The sequence below is a fragment of the Chelon labrosus genome (genome assembly GCF_963514085.1).
Source record: "Chelon labrosus genome assembly, chromosome: 15".
Taxonomy (NCBI): Eukaryota; Metazoa; Chordata; class Actinopteri; order Mugiliformes; family Mugilidae; genus Chelon; species Chelon labrosus.
This window is the reverse complement of record NC_140348.1, coordinates 15,584,592-15,607,714: the sequence shown is the minus strand read 5'-3', so window position 1 is coordinate 15,607,714 and position 23,123 is coordinate 15,584,592. Positions and strand designations below refer to the sequence as shown.

At 40.0% G+C, this 23,123-nt stretch overlaps 1 protein-coding gene across 1 annotated transcript in view; it reads right to left on the bottom strand.

Annotated features, from left to right (window-relative positions):
- The window catches only part of hpse2 (heparanase 2), a 47,960-nt gene that overhangs the window by 5,620 nt on the left and 19,217 nt on the right, over positions 1–23,123 (bottom strand). The window contains exons 4-9 of the mRNA XM_084561428.1: positions 14,341–14,514; positions 12,355–12,526; positions 8,839–8,886; positions 3,913–4,006; positions 2,788–2,894; positions 2,518–2,632 (exon numbers count right to left, since the gene is read on the bottom strand). Of these exons, the coding sequence (XP_084417554.1) occupies positions 2,518–2,632; positions 2,788–2,894; positions 3,913–4,006; positions 8,839–8,886; positions 12,355–12,526; positions 14,341–14,514 (710 nt within the window). The remainder of the gene's footprint in view (positions 1–2,517; positions 2,633–2,787; positions 2,895–3,912; positions 4,007–8,838; positions 8,887–12,354; positions 12,527–14,340; positions 14,515–23,123) is intronic.

The following is a 23,123-nucleotide window of genomic DNA, read 5'->3' as shown; positions in this document are numbered from 1 at the left end:
TATAGTGGGTCTCCCTCTATAGAGTACACAGACTCAACACCTCTCCGAGAGTCCCAGAACAACATGTGTTCCTCAGGAAGTTCCCATGCAATCCTGCATATGGCAACATTTAAGGGCTTCTTTTTTCCACGCAGGCTTTAACTTAATTTGCTGCCAAGGCATCGAAGAAGCAGAGCACAATATAGAACAGTATAGTGCTGGCCACGGCCGGCGGGACGGATGGATGAACGTATGACCAGAACTATGATCCGTGATTATTACATTGCATACAAAACAAAGCACAGCTACGAGTCTGGAGTTTTATTCGCGGACGCTGGTCAGGGTGATTCTATACTCTTGCTTTGTGTTTAAAATTTTAAACACAAAGCACCAATGGACTTCTATATTTTAATGCACGCCCAGGCAGAGCGGGTACTGGTGAGACCAAATACTGATATTTTTTTTATTTTTATTTTTTTCGAGAAACTTCAGTTAGGGTCCTAAATCCTCAGCGGGCTGACTGTTTGCCTCTTTGACTCTTTTCCTGTTTAACTGCCTCCCTGTCTCCTCACTCTGTCTTCATTTGCCCCAGACTTGCCCTCTCTAGATAGATAGACAGAAATACAAACATCAACTGCATAAACAACCCTTACTTCGAGGTCCGATCAACATAAAGACAAATGCGGATAAGTGAACCAGTAACATGTAAAAAAAAACATTAAAAAAAAAACAATAAAACATCAGCTTCACAAAGGTTTAGGTTATACAGAATGATAACAAAGCAAATAATAATTATTTTTTAGCTAAATTAGACAGATAAATGCCCAGATAAGTCCTTATTAATCTATATGACTTAAATTTAAAGTATAAGAATAAGCACTTTCCTGCACTGAGTGTTTTTAATATTGCTAGATCCACAAACTAGTTTACAAGCTTTTCAGCATTTTTCAGCGTGCTTAAATTTCAATTCGATTGAAATCGAATCGAAATTAGATAAAGGCTAAACTGCACGCACCGACTACTGTCTCATCTCCCTGCTTTTTATGTGAATACTATTTCTTCTTTTCACTGAGGAGCAATATGTCTTTGCTTAATGCCAGACAGACACATTTCTGTTCCTCAAAGAAGGAATCTCAGACAATCACTTTAGTTTAGGAGCACCCACCTCTGGAAGGAGACAGACGACACATGTGGAGGGGGGAAAAAAATACAAAAGAGGAAAAAGGATTAAGATAGAAGTTAAAAAAAAGAAAGAAAAGAAAAGGAAGTAATGGGATAAGTGTGGTAAAAGATGAAGTTGTAGAGTCATTCTGTGGGCTTGGGGCTTTGACCGGATTTTACCAATGGTGGAGTCATCTTATAGAGAAAGGGGCCAGGTCATAAATTTCAGGTTGAAGACAGGTTGGCCCTGCAGTGAATATCTCTCAGCAGGTAGGCCGGTGCAGCCTTCAGACATCCAACCATGTTAAAAGCATTGTGATCCTAGCGGGAGATCGCCATTCCCAGAAAAATAATGGAGAAGAAGAGGGAAGAAAAATGAAGCCATCTTGATTGTTTAATATCCTATCGTTGAAGTGAGGCAGAAGAAAGAGGAAGAGAGGAACCATTATTCTCAGGACTAATGAGGGGCTTATTGTAAAATTACTGTGAGAAATCTGCAGATGTGACTAGTTCATGAGCCCAATAAGATTAGCAATAAAATGGTACTTCAGGATTGCCAATACTCATTCTAGTAGCTGGTTCAAAGCAAGAACAAAACCATCCTGATTAACAACAAATGTTTGATAAATTCCTCCAGTTTTTGTCCTTTATTGTAGTAACAATGATTTACTGTCCATGTCATTAGAGTAAGGGCCCTCACCCCTGATCCGCCTCACCCTAATATAAAGCCATTTTTTATTAAGTCAATACATCTTTTTTATGAACTTGGCACATTGTAGCATTTTGTCACTCCTTTAAACCTATTTTATTCAAGCAAAAATACAAAAAAAAAAAAATAATAAAAAAAAAAAACAGAATTTATTTTGCAGAGAACCTCGTTAAAATATTTTGACTGCCAAGACTTCGTATACTATCCAGGAACAATCAAGTATAAATAACATGTGGACTGGTCCTGCATGAATCTGATAAAACCACATTGGAACTTAACATTGGGCCGATCCACACAGTGTTGCGGGCTATTTTACTAACATGCCCATGTATCAGAATCTCAGGTTGCAGATCTCTCACCGGCTGACTGTCCCGCACAGAGAAGCACACAGTTATGATGGGGGGTTGAGGGGAGCGCTGACACTATCCTGAGTTACTGATAAAGGGCTAAGGTTACATGGCATTTCGCCCCCGCGTCTAACCACTCATCACCGCTAAACGCCTTTCATCTCAGCTAATAGCTCCCACGGGAAAGAGGCACTGGGTCTGGTACAGAAGAGTCCAAAGCGTAACAAGGGCTGGTCCGGTCAGATCCTTGTTATTATGATTGAGGCCGTGACAATGAGAACCTGTAAATATTCCAAAGTGAAATGAAATATAGAGACTTACAGGCAAAGGGTTAAAGTGCTGGTCCACAAGGTGTGTGTATCCATAGTCGAAGAACGAGTGACGCAAGACTACATCAATCCCCTGCACAGCAGCCATCCCCAGCGTGTTCACCCACCTGGAATATACATAAACACAGACAAAAATAGTAGCAGCTCTGTAAGACTTTGGCTGATGCACAAAAATACTTAACGCACCAGGAATAAATAAATATGATAGCATCTCCTCAATAGAACACATCTTGGTGATGCCTTAAGAAACAACAGCACTTACAGAAAGCCGGCAGCGTATGTGTCAGAGAGATTATTGATGCCTCCTGCCCATGCTGGCCCAAGTCCACTCAGCCACACCTTCTTACCAGGAGTATGAGTGTTCACGACCTGCAATGAGTAATGGAAATGCATCTACTACGTGAAAAGCTTATAATTTTTCACTCATTTCAGGTGTACTCCAGGTAATAACGCCTAAAAAGTTTTGTTTGTATATTAAGACATTTATTGGCCATACATCGGCATATAAGATGACATTCACTAGAGGGAGAGGCCAGTGATCATGTACCGTAATATTGTGTTGGTTATTTGCAGTCTGACTCATACATTTCTATTTATGTTTCTATTTAGTAATTATTTGTATGCTTTTCTAATTTGTTTTACATTTACATTTAATTACATTTAAGTTACATATAATTTTTGTATGACTGATACTGGCTATTGGTCAAATTGTTATTTTAAACTTCTGTGTCAACCTAGTATTTCACATATCGGTCATCCTTCCTTACACACTGTATGCACACACACATAGTAAATAACACTGTAATGTAATGTAATGCACAAACCAGAAAGACAAAAACCTGATCTCAAAGACAGAGTAGCAATGCACAAAAGAGTCCAAGTCTTTCTGCATTTCACTCAATCTGAAATGTGTTATGTTCTTGGGAATTATTATTTTGCTTCTTTTCCCCCCTGAGGCACATTGGCGCTGTTGGTCTCTCTAAACTCAACAAGTTTGTCACAGCAGCGAGTGTTGATAATATCACCTCATAGCAGACAAAACCCTTTTACCCAGAGGGCTCAGTTTTGTGGTTTGCACATGTGGCTTATTTATCACAAGAAAATATATCTGAGGGCAAAACATCCATAACTTGGAAAACAATAAAGAAACTCAAAATATGTTGCGAATAAAATGAATTATTTCTTCATATCCATGTTCGAGGTGGTGTGTAAATCTAAACTGATAAAAGGTGTTTAATATGGAGAAATACCAGAATATCACCACTAAAATGTGCCCTTTGTGTAACACAATTAACCTTATTCCGTCTCTACATAACAGATCTGCATACAATCTACCATTATTGTATAAACTGAGAATATTATGAGATTTTAAGAGTAACTTTCGTACCTTGGTGACTTTATTGATCTGCTCTGTCAGCGTGTCCAAAAGACGAGTTTTTAAGAAGTCCTCAGCTTTCTTCACTCTGCCGTCCATGTAATAGCTGCAACAAAAACGCAGAGAAAAAACTGTGAGAGAAACACGCAACAAACGGCTAAAAGAAACTGAAAAATATAAGGTTAAGGTTCATTTTCCATCAAACCAAACGAAAAGAAACAACTTCAGAAATACAACACCACCTCAGACTCTCTATTGCTGTGGCTCATTGCGGGCTCCACATTAAAAATCGAAACCACTAAGTGTAATTTTCATTAGTCTCAAAGATGTAGTACACATTGTACCAATTCTCGGCAACAGACGCGACAAACAGGCACTGACATATTCAGTTATACTTCAGTTTGCAGATAATCCAGTCCTATTTTAAAATGTGGGGTTGCATAAGAGGGGAATAGGAAGCACCGACATTTCAGACTGAGACTGAACAATGCAGAGATCCATCTGCGGCGATGAGGGATAAAGACACAAAGAGAGACGAAAATGTGAGATGATGTTAAGAGAGCATGATGAGAGAAGAATTTATTGGGATAAGAGACAAAATCCCGAGGAGCATCATCCTGTGGGAAGAAAGGAATCCTCTCGAACATCCTCTGCAAGAGTCCAAGAGAGCAAACATTCTCTAGTTCATCTTTTAGGTGTCATGAAGAGACCTTAACATCTTATTTGCAGTGCAGGGAAAAACTAAAGAAATGGATGCATGTGTCTAAACAGTATATTCCTGAAACTAATCAATCTGTACACTGAAGTGTGCCTTTACTGGAGCCCGAGCTGAGAAGAAATCTGGGATTTTGAAAGTGCTATTAGTCAAAACAGAATCAGATTGGTTTTTGGGATTGTTAGCGAATTGATCTTCATGGTCAAGTCTTTTCTATCTTCTCCCACTCACTGGAAGTTTTCTGTATTAGTCCAGAACTGACATGCTTCACGTTTATCGTTTACTTTTAGTAGACGGCAGCCAGTTTCAAACGCTAACCTCTGGCTAACGCTGTAAATACTAAGTGCAAAGAATTTAATGGACATCCTATTCGGCGGTGTAGGATCATCTTTTGTTTCTCATTAGCAGCATTTACAAAATCACGTCAACCTCTTAATTGTAGAAAACTATATTTGCAAATATACAAACTGGCTCATTCACTCATTGCATGTAAGCAATAGCAAAAGATAGCATGCATAAGAGGTAAAACGATTCACAACTCTTCTGAATTTTGGAAACAAGACATTTTGTAATACCAGATCAGCTCATTTCAGTCTGGCTAGAAGCTGCAAACGCTGTGTGCCAATTGAGAGAATTTTTTTTTTTTTGTAAAACTGGAAAAATCTCCAAAGAACTATGATGATTGAGGCAGTTGCGTTACTAAGATAATCCTTGTCAGAACATTTCTTAATCTTAAATTCAACAAAATTAGAACGCAGACAATGCCAGGGAAGAATTGCAATAATAAGGGAAGAAGACAAAAAGACCGTATAATCATAACAAACCAGGGGAACATAAGATTCAAAAACAAACGTCAAACCTCTTCTCAACCTGTTTTGGAAAAGTCTGGGGACATGACAGATGTGTCAACAAAACTTGAGAGAACAGAGCTGAACAGATTCAGTTCATGTGGGGGGGGCGGAGAGTGTTGCAATCTGAACTTAAACCTCACTGAAATGTTTCTCACAGTGTTGGAGAAGTCCCAAGCTTCTGGCCTCGAACTGTAAACAATGCACGGATTAAGTCATAGCTTTACACAAATTATTTGGTTATCCTGTCATCTTTCTAGAGAGCACACAATAAGTCTTCAGTCCGGATCTCATGGAGAAAAATTCCAGCTCATATATGGAAAGAGAATAAAAAGACTTCGCAAATTCATGTAGCTACATTTTGCTCTATGAATTTTGGCCTGAATCTATGAAAGGTAATACATTTAAGATTAACTTTATTTGTTTAAGACTCAAGTTTGGTGCTCCATTAAAGCAGAAAGCCCCAGATTATTAATATAAAGATAGTTGTTCAACAGATTTAACCAGGATTAAGAGGATTGTCTTGGTATACAAGTAAAGCCCCTAAAACAGAACCAAGAATTTTTCTTTTGTTCGTCCAACCTTTGGCCAGATACTGACCAGAATTCAATAAAATGCAAAACTGAACAGCACTGTGTTTTGAGACAAAGATCCACTGGGTCAGCTTGTTTTACACAGCTCGCTGTGAGTGCCAGCAGAACCACATCAAAGACAGCTCACTGACAAAACTATATTGCACTGTACTGACAAAGAAATACGGTGCAGACTAAAGACCCAGATGTGATAAAATCAGACGGGGATGAATGGAAACAGAGGTGGAAAAGCATCGGTACCAAAAATGGAGAAATACTATAAATGTTGTAGTTAAATGTACAAAGGTAAGAATAGTGGTTCCTTTTGCACTGACGCTGAATAAGGTAATGATCTCAGGACTCTTATTAATGGCTGCATTCTTTGTGCATATATTGTGAAGAATACCCTCAGCTTGGATTCTCAGCTACTTGTAAACAAACAAACAAACAGATTCAGTTATATAGATGCCTAGAACAGTTAACTTTCAATAACTGTACACGGAGCGTCCAGGAATGCACTTCTGGCATGGTGAGAAATTTGGGATGAGGGAGGGGTAGCAAAGTAAGTAGATGTGTTCCTTGATCTGGACCAGAAGGTAATCAATCATTAGTAACGACTGAAGGATATGTAGCTTCCCTCACAAGCACCATTGCTAAATTTACAGTCCCTCTGTGATTTTCCTACTAGAGGAGATCAAAAATCTTGAACTTCTCTCCAGCTATAAATAAGGCGCACATAAGGTTCTCTGGGAGGCGGTACCACTGCTGAGACACGTATATAATGTGCCTCTCTGGCTTGTTTAAAATGTGCCAGCGTGACTGCAAATAGTAAAGTGTAAATAAATAAATGTTTTAACAATTAAAATACTTCTTTAAGGACAAGCTGATTAGTATGAGAAGCGCTCGCTTTCAGACGCAAGGGTTGTTAAGCGCACCTTTCATTATTACAGAGTTTAACAGGAGGGGTGCTTGTTTGCTTCACACTCAAATGTTCGTAGAACTAATACCCCGCTGCTGGAACAATTAGGCACACATTATGTGCTTTGCTCAGGGGCATCTAAACAGCAACTCCTGTGGAAAAGGGTAAATTTGTCCCGTTCCCCTTTCTTGCTCATATTTTCACAGACCTGGCAGCCGTCCATCCATGGATGGATGGATGGATGGATAAATCGCTCACCATGAAGCAGCCCCTGTTGGTAAGGCAGTTCGCTATAAGTAAGGTTAGAGGGGCTGTGTGTAGTTAAGTCTTTAACTGAAGTAAATGTTTATCTATAACCGTCAACCTCGTCACAGTGCTAGAGAAGTCGTCAGGGAATCACAGTTAAAATGTATATTCAATAGGGACCAGAAATATTTGATCAGTGGAGATATGTCATTGTGGACCAATGTTGCTTTTACTACAGTTTTAAAGTTTGAACAGCTAAGGAAAACTGACTGCACCACAAATACAAATCTGTTCACCTCCACTGTACTGGTGGAGATGCAGAAATGTCTGAACAAATAAAACCAAGACTTCCGCACAGATGCAAACTGATAGTGGTGAGTGAGAGCATTTGTTTGCATCATCTGTGTAAATCATCTGTTTAACTTGCTTAGAAAATAACCAGTTCAAGGTTATTTGATCTAAAAAAGATCTGTGAAGAAAAAGACTAACATTGCAGAAAGATGGAGAAATATGGGAAGAAAGAGACGGAAAGATTAAAGGAGGATGACAATACATTTTCCGGGACCCTTCACAGGACAAGCGGTTACAGAACATGAATGAATGAATGAATGAATGAATGAATGAATGAATGACAACACATAATGTTTTCAGGGGAATCCAGAAACGGAAAAGCTGTAACTAAGACAAGATGCTGCAAATGGGAAACTACAATGTTGTGGAAAAAAAATGTCACAATATAATCCAAACCATACATCAAAGCTTCATGATCTAGTGGTACACAAATATTTTACAACATAACCAACATGGTTCCCCTGCACGAGCTCCAGGAGAACACTTCTGACCGTGAGCCGCAGACAGTAAGCCTATTGCTCTCCAGAGCACTTAATGAGTGCCGCGTTTCTTACCTTGCACACCTTATTCAAAACAACCTGAGACAGCTGCAGCGAAGTAAAAGCTATACCGTAGACGTGTTAATAAGTGGTCTCCACTTTTATGAGGTTGGCTTCTTTTGTAGAGGTCAGAGTTTCTGTCACGCAGCCTGGTTAGACTGGAATCCGGACCTGTAGCGTAAAACGGGCTAATTGACGGAGGGAATGAGCCAGAGCATATGGTTTGATTTTAACAGTGTGGGTGGTGTTTTTCTAAGTCTTACTGACAGCCCTTCCACCTTCCGTTTCTTCTAATTTCTCCTAATTAGACCTGACCTTCACCCTAATGAGTTGTGCAAGGTTTGTGTGACAGTAAGTGTGTCTTTTTGCACACGCTGGGCATATGCGTGTAAAGAGGTAAAACATGGGAGGGAGGGGATTAAGCCATTGATCTATTTGTATGCATTCCTACAGTATGTGCAATAGACAAATGACAGGTGTTACTAATTTAACACACACACTCTTCTCAGGCGCCTTTTCCTGTTGTTCCATTTGGAGGATAAACACACTTCTTCCACATTGTGCATCAGTCTGTCTCGGTAACGGTGTTAATAATGGCTGTTAGTGGCTGCTACAGTGTGGCGATAATGGTGCAAAAACACATCAGGGCCCGTGCTGTTAGATTTATGGCTAGACACGTGTGTAGTCTACTCAAAAGACATGTTGTGGGATGAAATATTAAAATAGAAAAAAAGGGTAAAATACCTACTGTTGCCACGTAACTGCATCCACAACAGAGCCAGCGTTCTTCATGAACCTGAAAGTCAGGAAAACACAGATATATCATCCTGATTGGCATTTTCTGTCCTAATGTCACAATTGTGGCCATTCGTATTGTGCTAACGTTTTACAAATCAGCTTGGCCTGATGTGGCAATAATGCAGGGACATTTAGTGCTGACAGTGTGTAACACAGGCTGTCAACATATCCCCATTTACCCCAAATTATTCGGGGTAAATGAAAGCGAAGACGAATACACCAAGATGCATGGCAGGTTCGTGTTCAAACAGGAAGTGCAAAATGTGTCGCACAGATCGCCCAAAGCAAAATTAACCCTACTCAATCTTTGTGGAGGCAGATGTGTACAACAATAGAAAGAATTGATGTTGTTGTGCTAATCTGAGTGTAATGTGAGTTTGAATGTAATAGCCTGCCTCTGGCTATTGAGGTTGCCGGGTTGGAAAATATTCAAGAGGATGACAAACGGCGTGAGCTGTCGGCAAGCCTCATTTTGTTCTGGATTGTAGGTGAAACATTAAATACTTTATACTGAGACAGTGCAATGTGTTAGAATCTGAGTTTACCTTTTCTTTTCATTCACTGTTCAGTCAATATTGTAAAACGATACATAAAAAAAATGAGAGAATAAGTTTTGTAAAACAATAAATAGCTCTGGAGCTGCTTCTGCAGCTTGAAGGGTTTGCTTTCAGTTAGTTAAACACAAACATCCTCTAGGCACCCGAAAAAAAATGTTGTTAACCCAGTCTACCTTTTAATGGACTCATCCCGTAAACAAACACAACCAAAACACAATTCCTACTGCTATCCGCCTTCCTCCTTCTGAGCTTTTGCATCTGTGTGTGTTTCCTGGTCTACCTGATCCAAATCTCTCCATATTTGGGGGTAACAGCTTGCCAGACGTGCCTAAATGTGTGTCTCTAAACATCATGTCACAGAAACACAACTTTCACCGCTTTGGCTTGTTTAGTCTGAGCAGCTCTGATATTTGGACTGTTGAGCAGCTCAGCGTCTAATTCATCTTATTTCCTGAGAGCAGTAGAGTAGTTGGGCTGTCAAACACAAGAGCCACCTCCTCGTAACTGTGTCAAACACACAAGCATCGCCCCATAGTTAAATGTGACACCCCTGACCTAAGGGTACATCCAGCTCTCTACTCTTCATCCTCTTACTCCTCCTCCTCCTCCTCCTCCTCCTCCTCTTCTCATCACTAGTCTTCTACATCCCTCCCTGTCGTTTCAAGCCACTGCTCATTCATCAGCCTGAGCTGGAAAGTACACATACATACACTGGTGTGCACAAACACACCTGTATTTAGGAGTAAATCTGGACTGAGGACTCAGTGAGGACTTCTAATGGTTTCACTGATGTAAGTAGTTCAAGTGCGTAGCGGCTGGAGACCCGTATCAAATTATTCTCTCTCCAATGTCTTCCAACTACCTGTCAAAATGTGTGTATTTGTGAGAGGAGCCGGCAATTCAGGCTGAGATATACTGAGACATTAAACTGTTAGTGTTCATGTGTTTTCGCACACATTAAATGTCATTTCATGGACGATATTTTGCTATCCACTGTTTGTTCAACAACTTAAATCTAGGAGTATAAATCCCCATCTCAGTCTCTTGTAAATGTCTCTGTAAAAAGATTTCCTAAAAGAAAGCTGTTGTGACAGGCTGGTTGAGGACTGACTGCGCTGTCCTCTCAGCCACCCAGGAGAGAGAGTAGTCATTTAAGTTTTATGGTTGGTACATAGGACCACCTCTAACATTTCTACTCATCAATCATGTACAGCAGTGTTTGCTAACTCCCCATGTAGCACTTAAAAACACGTTATCAACATCTAATGTACTGCAGATCTAAGCACACGTATGATTATTTTTCTGTTTCTTGATGTGTTTTTGCCGACAGCTATAACTTCTCTGAAAACATCCACTTCTTGGCAAAGACATTTTGTTTTCAACCATTTGTCTCAACATATTTTATCCAGGAAAAAAAAGCAAACATCTTTCCTTAAGCTCACACTTTATTTAGATTTCCCAACACTGACTAATCTGTGTATCTAGGTGTGATTTTCAGTCTGTGTTTGTTGTACAGGGCCACTGATGCACCCATTTTAGTGTGTCAAAGTTTGTTTAAATTTCCACGGACGGAAAAGTTCACAAAGGCGTAACTCTGTTGTAAGTGATGAATATGTTTGAGAGATGCGGTCATCTGTTTGGCTAAAAGAGCTGAGAATGCATTTCATGCCTAAAATTAGTTTCAACAAACTAAGACGGACAGTGACACCCACAAGTAGCCTGCATGCACACATCCAGTGTTACTGTTAACATCAGGCTTGTGGATAAAGTTATTATTGTCAGGACCGACATGTAGGCTGGGAGTTTGGGGATTGTGACATCACAGTGGGGACTGTATCTCATTTTTCTATGGGAGGAGATTTTGTGCGCACGTTGGACGTGGCCAAAAAAAGTTCTGGTAAGCTTGCCAGCAGTAATTGTACATAAATGTACAATTACTCTTTTTCAGGATTCGGATTTGTCATCATAGCTAAAGGACTAGGGTCACCTTGCTGCATGACTGGCATTTCTTTTACGCTTTCATGTGGACGGCATATTTTTTGGAAAGGAGGAAAACTCCTGTTTTTAATTAATTTAAATTCCCGTGGAGATCATAACAGTTCACAACAAATGTATCTAATGCATTAATGTAGAGAGTCGCTGGTCTTAAACTGCCCTTGGAAACACAGACATGATCAAATGAGTAAATTGGTAACTGCACTGCAAAATGAGTCTGCTTGTGGTCAAAGGTGCATCATGATGTTGTAAACTATTTTATACAAAGCCTTCCTTGTCAGCTTGTTAATATGCTAGATTCATCATCTCATGATATATACATTATATACATTATGTTGTCTATGTATATGTATTAGTTTTATTTTTCATCTTCCAAACAACCACAGCTTGTGAATGCAGTTTTTGAAGGTAGAAGACTCAATGATTTTAAAAGCACAAACAAGAAAAATCCTCCTTGCAACTACAACACTCTGTGACTAAAATTAGTGAATATTGAACAATGAAACAATAGTTTTGTTGCAGTCTCTGAAGGGGACAGGCTGCAATGGTATGAGAGCTGTTAAATAAGTGACCAGAGTCAAGAGGAAGAACTAGTGCAGCTTCTACGTGAAACCAGCAGGTGGGTTGTGTGCCGTCACGTTATCAATCAGATGACACTTTATTTAGGCTGACATGGTATAACTGAAGCTGAGACCCTGAAACCTGCAGAGTGGAAATCCATAAACACTGAACACGACCACAATGTGTGTGTATGTGTGTGTGCATTAAACACAGTAAAGCTGAGTAAAAGTCTCAAACTGCTGCGGCATACTTTCCACTACCTTCCCCCCCCCCCCTTTTTTTTTTTTTTACCAGCAGGACAGCCTAACAAGGAGTGGAATCCTGACCAATCATTGTTTTACTTGGAGACTTACCCATCCAGCAGCAGGATGGCGTTCTTCCGGGGTCGTCCGGCATTGGGCCCGAAGAGGTGACCTCGGTGGTAGTAGCGCACGGACTGCAGCAGGGTCCGCAGTTTGGTGTAGTCCTGAGCCAACTGGGTGCTGTTCACCGCACGACCCACCATGCTGCGATATGCATTAGGCTCTGGGAACAGGAGATGCAGTACAGTGAGTCTGAGAGATAGAGTTTATATAAGCAACAGTGGGGAGGTGGCAGATAATGTTGTTGTTGTTGTAGTCTGATCTAGCTCTCTTAGCGAGTATCCAACAGCCAGTAGAAAAAAAGGTAATTGGGCAATTCGCAGTAATACAGACAGATGGACTCAGTGTCAGGGGAATGCTTCAGGCACACAGGGTGGCCTTGCAGATTCATTAAAACAAAGAGACTGAAGGAGCTAGTTTCCCAAAAAGGAGGAAAACTAAACTTTTGCAGACCCACTGCTGTTTAACCACTCTCGCTATTTCTCAGGTTGTTTTTGTGCTGCAAAATAAAACCTTATGCTTTTGTGTGTGCACATGTGTCTGAGCTGTATTCCTGAAAACTATGAGAATACTGTTAGCAAATTTCAAAGGATCACCTTTCACTTGCTGAATCTGCACTGCCTGGACGGTTTACTTAAAATGATTACTTTAGATACGGTTCAGGTTCTCACCAAATTGTTCATATGGTCCAATCAGTGGATTTTGCATGGTACTTTCAGGCTTAGGCTAAAATAAAAGTTTCTATTGTGAGTTTTATTACATATCAAATTAAATGAAAATATAAAGTAATGTGCAGCAGACAGACACACTTCCTTTCACCACTGAAACAAAACACTTGTGTTAACCCTTGAACAGCTAGACTCACACGGACAGATCGCTATCTAACGGTACACTTACAACCCGTAAAATATACTTCCTGAAAGAGAAGTTATCCTTCCTTCAAGGCAAAACCCTTAACTGACACTGTGCACTAGAAACGGCATGTATAATTATAAACTACATTCATTGAATATTTCAGAGTATAAAGATTTCCAGTAAGGAACAGGCAAAAGTCAAGTTTAAGTGTAATGTTGGAAGTGTTTAGGGAACAGATAAGAGTTGGCTGAATGTTGACAATTAGTCTTTCCTCTCCCTCCATTCTACTTTTCTGATATATATTGATAGCACGACTTTACATGTTTAGATTATTAAGTGTCCCACAATGCTATTAGGAGGAATGACCCCAAACATACACACAGTCATACAGAAGTATATTCAGCTGGAAGAACATGGAGTCCTCCAACAGACCGTAGTGCCCCTACGGAGCCATAATCTCAACATCACGGAGTCAGTCTGGGATTAAATGAAGAGATAGAAGACACTGGACACTGTCTTACTCTTCTGCGATTCCTCCAAGATTCTCAGAACAACCCACCTGAGTTGTCCCTTAACAATCAGTGTTTCAAACACAAAATTAAGTTGCACCACATATTTATTTCTGTCGGATTTGTTTCTATTTACTCCACTTGGTATGGTGGTAACTGATACACAAAAGCATTTTTGCGGCATTATTTTTGAAGTACCCTGACAAGTAACTAATTTACTTCACACTTAAATATACCTCAATGATACTTGTACATTTTATTTTCATGCGACTTCACTCCACTGTTTCAGAGGAAAATGTTGTATTGTTTTAGTCCACTACATTTATCTGACAGCAGATTAGGAGGGACCATGATCCTAAACTATTTTGTACAATTTAAAACTTTTGCAAACTACAAATTATAACCTTGGATTACAGGGAAATCTGCTAAATAAAACCAAATATATGTTTACTTATAGTATAGTTAAACTGGAGTTACACCAGAACTGTACATCAGTGTCAACGGCAACTCTAAATCCTGCAGCTGAGGAAAAGCGCACTTGTGAACTCTTTACTAAAGATCATGACCGCTCATATTATATAGCAGGAAGTATGTGTTATGCCGCTGTACTGACCGTTGCCTAACTCCCAGGAGATGTTGTACTTCTTGCCAGCGCTGTACTTCAGGAGGCTCAAGGTGGAGGATGTGTTCCAGGAGTTGTCAGGGTTTCTGTGCAACGCGTTGAGCCCCAGAATCAGGTGCAGACCAGCACAGTCGGCAAAGTTGTACAGTTTGTCTAAAGACCTGGCTGGGAAAAACCCACAAAGCAGTTGTAACTTTGATTCTTTTTATGCATCTGGAATCAAATGACAATATGAACATGATGTTAAACATGTGGAACTCATGCCCTCTCAATCTATACGCTTGCGCATAGCTCTAAAACCCGAGCTGCGGTGCTTTCTGTACCACAGCTATGAATATTTGCAACCGGCTCTGTTTTCAAGTCATCTCATTAGAGAGAAGATGGAAAACCACTGCTATTACAGTGTAAAGTCATGCGTACACTGAGACTGTGTTGCTGTGGACATTATGTAAAATAAAAAAAATTAACCAGCAGCAGAAGCACACTTATAAGTTTCATCTGTACATATAATACATAACATTCCTGATTCCTTCTAAAACTTCAGCTTTAAACTAAACTATAAAAATATATCAAATGTTTTGTAAACCACTCTGCATGTTCCCAATACAGAAAGTGTGACAAAAATCAAGCAGTAAAAACAAAAAATGCCTCATCATTTGACAAACAATGGATTTGTCCGTTCAGAACAGCTCAACCAAAGAAGATAACGTTTCCCAGCCATAAATAGCATGCGAGTATTGCATGTGTGTACTATGTCTCTGTATAAACTGCACATGGGATGTATTTTGCAATCAGCAGTCATTCACCAGGTGCTGAACTTTATGCCTGTGTCTTGTGTATCCATTTGTACACAGCAAAGTTTCATCTTCAGCAATATTCAGTGAGAATCCAGAAAGACGGATTTTCCCATCATGGACTCCTGTGGTGATGTGCTCCTCAAAGCATCAAGCACAGGATTCTGTCCTGCAGCTGACGTTTATGTCTGCCTTCTTCATCATTATACATCACTCTCCTTCTGCACTAAAGGATGAGGGACTACTACAGATGCTGGCATATGGTGAGGGTGCCAAAAGTGTTTGTTTATATTTTAACGTGCGACTGCAGGCTGCTCCTGGATACCTTAGGCTCTTGTTTTGAAACTGAATCTGTTTGGAGTCCTTCCATTAACGTAAATATTACCCTGAACTCCGACCCTTACTTCCTAGGTTCAACAGGAACCAGATGAATACTGTGCCGTTCTGGTTCCTGCTAAAATTTGCCCTCAACTCTGAATTTGGAAGCAGCTGAGCTTGCCAAGTAATAGCTTTGTTCGAATGTGGAAAGAAGACAAAAGAAGAGCACACTCGGGTGCATGTGAGGTTATTCTGTTGGATGCATGTCAAGCTGCTGAAAGGTTCTTCAATACTATGTAAAAATAGATACAACTGTCTGACCTTAAGACAAGAACAAATTTGAATACAGAGCAAAGCGTATTAAGTCATGCCTTAGATAAAAGGAGTTTTTTGCATTTACTGGAAGCCTTTATTTCAAATAGAGCACTGGTCATGTATAATCCAAAGAGCAAATAGAGAGAACAGAGGGATTGCTTGTTGCACCTGGCATTAATCTGCTTTCCATCAATGGCAGGACAAAGCCTGAAAACACACACACACAGACAAAAAGAAAAAAATGGTAGCAGAAACAATAGTTTTATTGCAGACAGCACTCTTTGGGAGTATATTTCTACTGAGTAAACTGTCTGTTCTCAATCTCATTAATAACCACCAATAAAGTTATTATCATAACTCCTTCCCTCCATGGCTAAATCTGAGCGGTGTCTGTTTGCAGGAGCAGAGCTGAGGGCAGCAGAAAAGAGAAAGTAGCGCCAGATGTGGCTGTCAAGATGAGTGATTCCAGGCTTTTCCTCACCTGAGATCTGAGCAGAAGGCGACCAGTCTGGCTGCAAGACACATCTAGTAGGCCTGCGGCCACATCATAAAGGCATCATGGGATGCAACGAGTTACTAAAAATAACGCTTCTCTTCTGGCAGGTCAAAGGGCAGCGTGTACAGTCAAATTAATGTGTAGTTGCACGTGGGGAATTTTATTACTTCACTAGCTACCGACGAACTCATGGATAAACTTTCTTGTATCATTATATATTGAGTGCATGTAAGCACCAGGTGGATCATCAATTAAATAACTTTAAATTTATTTAATAATAATACTGAAAACTGATAAGAATTCATCAGAATTAATCTGAAATTTCTAATCAATTAGTTAATTGAAAAATGATTTAGTCTTTCATTCATACAACTGAAAAGAAATGTTGAGATATTGACTAACATAGCTAGATTAGATAAATTATGCTAATTAATATATTTAATCAGAAAAATCACTAGTTAGAGATCCAGTAGTACAGTAGTAGTGAACTATTAAATTGTGTATTTACGAATTATTAAGAGGCGCTGGAAAATATTAAGCAAAGCAACAAGTAAACAGGAATATTAACTTTCATTGGAACAGTCTATTCCTTCAAATATTAATTAATAATTAATAGTAGAATATATATATATATATATAGTTAATAGCTAATAGTTTCTGTATCACACACATCTAGCCCAAGGAGGACATTAAAATTAGAGTTTGCAGTAACGTCTGGTAGTAGCCACATTATTTAAAGAACGACGGAAACATCTGAGGGCCGTCTGTCATTCTGTCCATTTTGACGGTCAGACGAAAGCAATGACATTAAGACACTATGAATCTTGTTGTTTCCACTTAAAAACCCATCTGTTTGACGCTGATGATGAGCAATGTCATTGGATTCAGGGAAATAAATATGATAGATTGTAAATTAAGGGCGGAATAGCAAAACTGTACTGTTTCTGGACCGTCTCTCTCCCTAAAGGGAACAATACAAATGATCTACTGTTTCACAAACACAGACAGATATTCTATCAGGCCAACATGAAATTGCCTTAAATTCTGTAACAAATGGTGCACATCTTAGTGACAGTGAATAATGTCTTTGAGTCACAGATCATTATTTTAGATTGTTGTTTTTAAGCGAACTGAATGAAACAGTCATAAGGTTTAAAAATTCTCTACTACACATAACACAATAAAGACCGGTGTAAGAAGTCAGACTTTACTGTACTCACTCAGCTGCAGGCTTCTCTTTTATCTTGCAAACAGCGCAGCCAGAAACAAGCAGAACAAACCCAGAAAGCTGTGTGCTTGCATGTGTGTGTGCATGTGCCTGCGTGTATTGTGTGTGCATCTGTTGGCGTGCCTTTGTGTGTTTGTGTGTAGCGGAAAGAGTGGGGTCTGGACATTGTCAAGCTGTCTATCTGATAGAAAATCCAGCTCTGTGAAGCAGAGAGGCCGGCAGCATCAGTCAGCGCTATGCCTCATTTCTGCAGCTCTGCATATTCCCTCAAACACTGATGTACACATACGTCTACGTACACTGGGCCTGTATGCACTCACACAAACAGGGCTTGCTGGTTTACCACCCACGTGAACCAGACACCCATTTGACGTGTACAAAGAAATCCCATTTCTCTGTTACTGCACGTTTAGTGAGTTACTGCCAGCTAAACAGGTGTATTTTTGCACTATGCTATATTTTATTTCACTTTTAAGCTAAAAGAATCACATTCATTATAACATAATATATCCTCACTAAATAAGGAAATGTCTATAAGTGTTAGTTATTATGAGACAGACCTGATTTTGGGACCTTGGAAAGTTTTCAGCTTGAAAAATGTCTTCACTTATCTTACGTTATGAAAAGCAGGTTGAGGAGAAGAAGACACATTGCAGCAATGTGTAATGCTGTGCTGTGAATATCTTACTCAGAAAATGTCAGGAAGATGAATAAACATCACTAAGGATCTATTAACTATACTATCATTTCATAGGTTGGCACTTAATTTTGAAAAGCAGACAAAAAAGTAGGAATCTACAATCTAAATTTTACATTTTAAATTTGAAGCACCATGTATTTTATCAGGGATTATTTGTCTCATTTGTTTCTTCCTTGATGTAAGAACTGTTAATAATGAAGGTCTTCTTTTAAACAGGAGTTTCTATTTACAACAGAAATTAAGTATTTTCAATAAAGGGATCCAATTCAAAGAGGAAATCTATAACTATTTAAAGTCAGTTGACAGACAGTGCAATTCAGGAGCTGAGTTCAGACAGCCTTTGGAAGCGTCGTGCTTCCCACTTCCTTTGTGAACTTTCTATTCTGTCCAGCCAGGACGCAATTTGGCGCGGTGCACACCACTGACTGGTACATACATGAACAGTTATCCCCTCATTTGGTGTGAACAGCTAAACTACCGCTTGCACCAGCCTTGATCAAAGCACTTGAGCCTCCTGTCTGAATCCAGCTCTTGAGGTTTAGCTGGGAGCAGAAATTACACGAAAAAAAAAAATGAACTAGCCTCCAATTAAGCGTCCCTTACAACATCAACCTCGAATTCAGATGGTTTGTGAAAACAATGCCTCATCTGCTCATTTGTTCTTCAGCAGAACAAATGGCAAGCACAGTAAAAATTCGATTTCTGTTTCTGGTTTCATTCAGTACAGAAATATGTAATGACTTGATGTCAGATGCAGCTTACTGCCACAGCAAATGACAGTTTGGATGTTTAGTCCCATGAAAATGGGTCCGGGGCATTCAAGCCCACGTACACACACATTAACACACAATCACGCACATGCTCGAGTTCTGGCTCGCTTTAAAAGGCAAATCAAAACCGAATTCTCGAGAGACATGTGCAGACAGGGGGAGAGGGCTGTTTAGAGAAATTAATTTTGAGTCTTATTTCCTGGTTATGGATACAATGTGTTTTTCCATATCTAAAGATGCACGAGCTTCCAGAGCTTCTAAAATATATTGTGATTAAACATACCCACTTATGAGATATTGGGAGTCTTTTTTCTTTTTATTTCAACCTTTGTACATTAAAAACATTGATTATGAGGTGGAAAACAAACTATGTGCACGCAATTACATCATGTAACAATGTCCTCATGTGCGCGAATTGCTTGTAATTTTCTCTGTCAGCTTTAGTAACTCACATTACACTGGTTGAAGCGTTCAGTGAAATATACACACATTAAATCTGCATTGTGAACTCAGTAGGGAAAGCATGGTGGAAATGGCTGCTCTGAGACAGTACATCCATCAAACTATTCTTAAGTTAACATGCTGGGGACAATTGTTGATGACAGTATTTAAGGTTTTACCAGATGGCTGAAAAGCAACCTCACATTTATACTTAACACACACCACGTGCAGTAACAGACGACCAGAAGGACCAGTCATGAAAGATTTGGAAACAAACTGCCCTGGTAGAAAACCCAAGTGTGGTGTATTTATCATCAGCCTCCATTATAGCTTCAGTCTCCTTTCTCCACTAGCTCATCTAGCAACACTCCTGCCTTCTGTTTCTCATTGGGACAGTCCCTCCACTAACCAGATCCTCTGCAGAGCAAGACAGTGAGACTGAAGAAAGGTCATCTAAAAACGGAAAATTCTTGAACAAATAGTCAAAAGTTTGAGAGCAGCTTTCGGTGCAGTTTGATCATTCATCCGCATCGGTCAAAGCCTGACCAGTATACTGTTACGGTCGATGAACAGAGAGCTATTAAATGCGGTGGCATATGGCGTATCTGCGACTTATCCCGACGTTAACTTGACACTGTATGTTAGGGTTGCGCAGAGGGAGAAATGTGGTTCCAATATAGCTCAAGTCTGAGCTGCCCCACCAGCATGTTGCACAGAACCCAACGCCTCCATGTTTACGCACACACACACACACACACACACACACACACACACATATCCACATGGACTCTTCTTTCACTCCAGAAAAAAAAAACCATTCAGGTCAAACCACTTTTGTATTTTGGAAGAATGCAAGATATGTGGTGGGCACCTGTTTTCAATCGTGCTAGTAGAGGGGGACCAATATGTGTTTGTGTGTGCATGCGTGCGTGTGTAGAAACCAGAATGTGAGAGAGATTACCTCAATCAGTGAATTTGCTGTGACTAGACTTGCGTGTGGCCCCCTTCTGTGTACCCTGTGTAAGGAGATGCAGAGCAAGTCGACAGGGCTGGTGAGTAAGATGAGTGGTATGTTAACATACACTGTTCTTGATGTAAAGTACATCAACTCCGTGAGGCTGCTGTGAGTGTGTGTGTGTGTGTGTGTGCTTCAGCCTAGGCAACAGGCTGCAGTAGGCAACAAATCCAAGACAGAGAAGTGGACAAAGTAACATCGACTGTCTTGCACTGGCTTTGAGCCATGGAACTCAAACCACTTGTTGGGGGAACAGGGTGTGAGGGAAATGTGTATGGGGTGTGAGTGGTTTTCACATCTGTTTGGCAATGGTCGCTGTCTATCACTCCCTAATGGGAAAAATACGCTTTTTAGATACTAATGACCTCAATGTGTTTGGCTTGTAAAGAAACAAGGTGTGTGGAAGTATTCTTTTCCCAGGAGAGAAACATCACCGTATCTTTTCTTTTTGTTTGCACTGTCGAGCTACCTATAAACCGCAACCAAACACAGTCACAGGAGAAGGAATCGGACAGCTGTTGGCATGACCCAAATCTGTTTATGACTGATCCCTTTATTGAAAACTGACAGGCAGTTTAGTAACCAGTGAATCAAACTAAGGGACCATCTATGGCAAAGGCAATCGTCTTAATTAGGGTTTTCCCAAGAAGGCTTGTATGGAAGGGGTGGTTTAGCATTTTCAGACATATTTTTTGAGCTCATCATCTGTGACTGTGGATTTTCTCCCAGCTCATCATGAATTTATTTCCTATTTGTCCACAAAAAACATTACATGAGTCAATCTCCTGCAGGTTAAACTGAGACTCGCTATGAACGAATAGAAAACCCTCAAGAGCCTGGAGACAATAAGGAGCTAAATAAATATTTGGAAACTCGTTTAAAACCACGATCTGAAATCAGTCTCTAACGGGATAAAACTTCTACTTCATTCAGCCCAATACAGAATCTTTTCTCTGCAGAGCGGTGGAGAACTATCAGCATAGTTTTTTCTGTTCATTTGGAGTAGGTGTTGCATGAAACCATTTGGTTGCTGCGCCCAAGTCTTATAATGCTAGGCCTGTTAATCACAGATGTTTTAGATGCCAACAAGTAGCTATCTACCTTCATACATCTAGCCACTAAAGTCAAAGTGAAACAAAGTCAACCCTCCATTCAGAAATAAAATGATTCTGAGCTGTACAAGTCATTAGTTGTGAGTGAGAATAATTAGTGATCTTGTTTGAAGACAGTCAAGTTGTAGTTTACATCCATGTCCGTCCAGACTCATGAAATATAAGGAAGTTCACTTTACTGACAAGTATACTTCCAGTGATAAACATGGTGTCTACACCAGTGACTGCATTTTCACTGAGAGACTTTTATTGAGTACATAGATCTGACGGGGAGCCTCGTCATCCGAAGCTCAGAATCAACAAAACCATCAGGCTTGTGCTGGACTACCAGAAGAACAGGAGGCCCTCTGTCCTGATCTGTCCACCCAGGGAGTGAAGACTGTGGACTATTAGTACACATTTATCATAATAAGCATATGCAATAAGCATATGCAGTTAAGGCCAAAATGTGTTGAGTGACGTCATAGCCGACCTTGGCCTTTGACCATAAAAATTTAAGGGAACATTTGTGGCAAATTTGAAGAAATTCCCCAAAAGTGTTTGTAATATGTGGCAAGCATGGTATAGATGGATGGATAATCCGAAAACACAATGCCACGTCAGAGGCATAAGAAAGTCTTTTGTCTTGTATGCTGTAGTATATGAATCAGTTTGTTTTTAGTAGATTGTTGAGAACTTGTAAAGAGAAGCCTGTCAAGCTCTTGAGAAATAATAAAACTGTAGGCTACAGCCCTGAAGTCCAGAAGTTTTTTAGCAATTCTGCATTCGCAGCATCTCATTTTATCAACTAATATCTAATTACTCTGTCAGAAGTCATGCTTTTTTAAGGCAGAGAATTTAAAGATATGGGCGTGAGCGCCATACCTGACATTTTTACAACCAGAGATTAGTAACACTGTCACCTCCAAAGAGAGTGGTTGTAAAGCTTCCACTCTTATCTGGTCAGCCATCTCGTCACACGCCTCTGCTGATGCTGTAATTGAGTGCTGAGCACTCTGTAATTGCAGAGAGACAAGGCTACCCTGGACAGATAGGATGAAATAAGAGGGAGACTAGCCCAGGGCTAAGCTTCTCCTGAGCCATCAAAGAGTTTGGACTTCTGCAGCCCTTTGTGCTAAACACCTGCTTAAGCTGAAAATCACTGATTACTTAAGGTCTTAACAAATGCTTGTTTTAACACCTTAAAATCCATCACGTTCAAAATTTATGAGACTGGCAGACCAAGAACAAGCAAAACATTTGTTGGGCTATACAGGACATCTGCATTCCCAGTTCAAGAATGGTATCTTTGATCCCAGGCCGTGTGATGAATGAGGCTTATGAAGACCAGATCCCATGCAAGGCAGCAAAGCAAATACACAGTGTCCCAGGCTCCCTTTCACTGCTAGAATAATCACCATAATCACAGCAATCATCTTCCACTCTCAAACTATATCCACACACATTACTTATGCTTAAAATGGAGGTTCTGCCTTCAGCCGAACGCCCAGAGCCAGATTAAACAGTTACAGAATCACTATCTTGCATTACAACAGTTTCAGCGGCAATTATACATTTATAATATTGGATGATGGGAAAAGTTGTG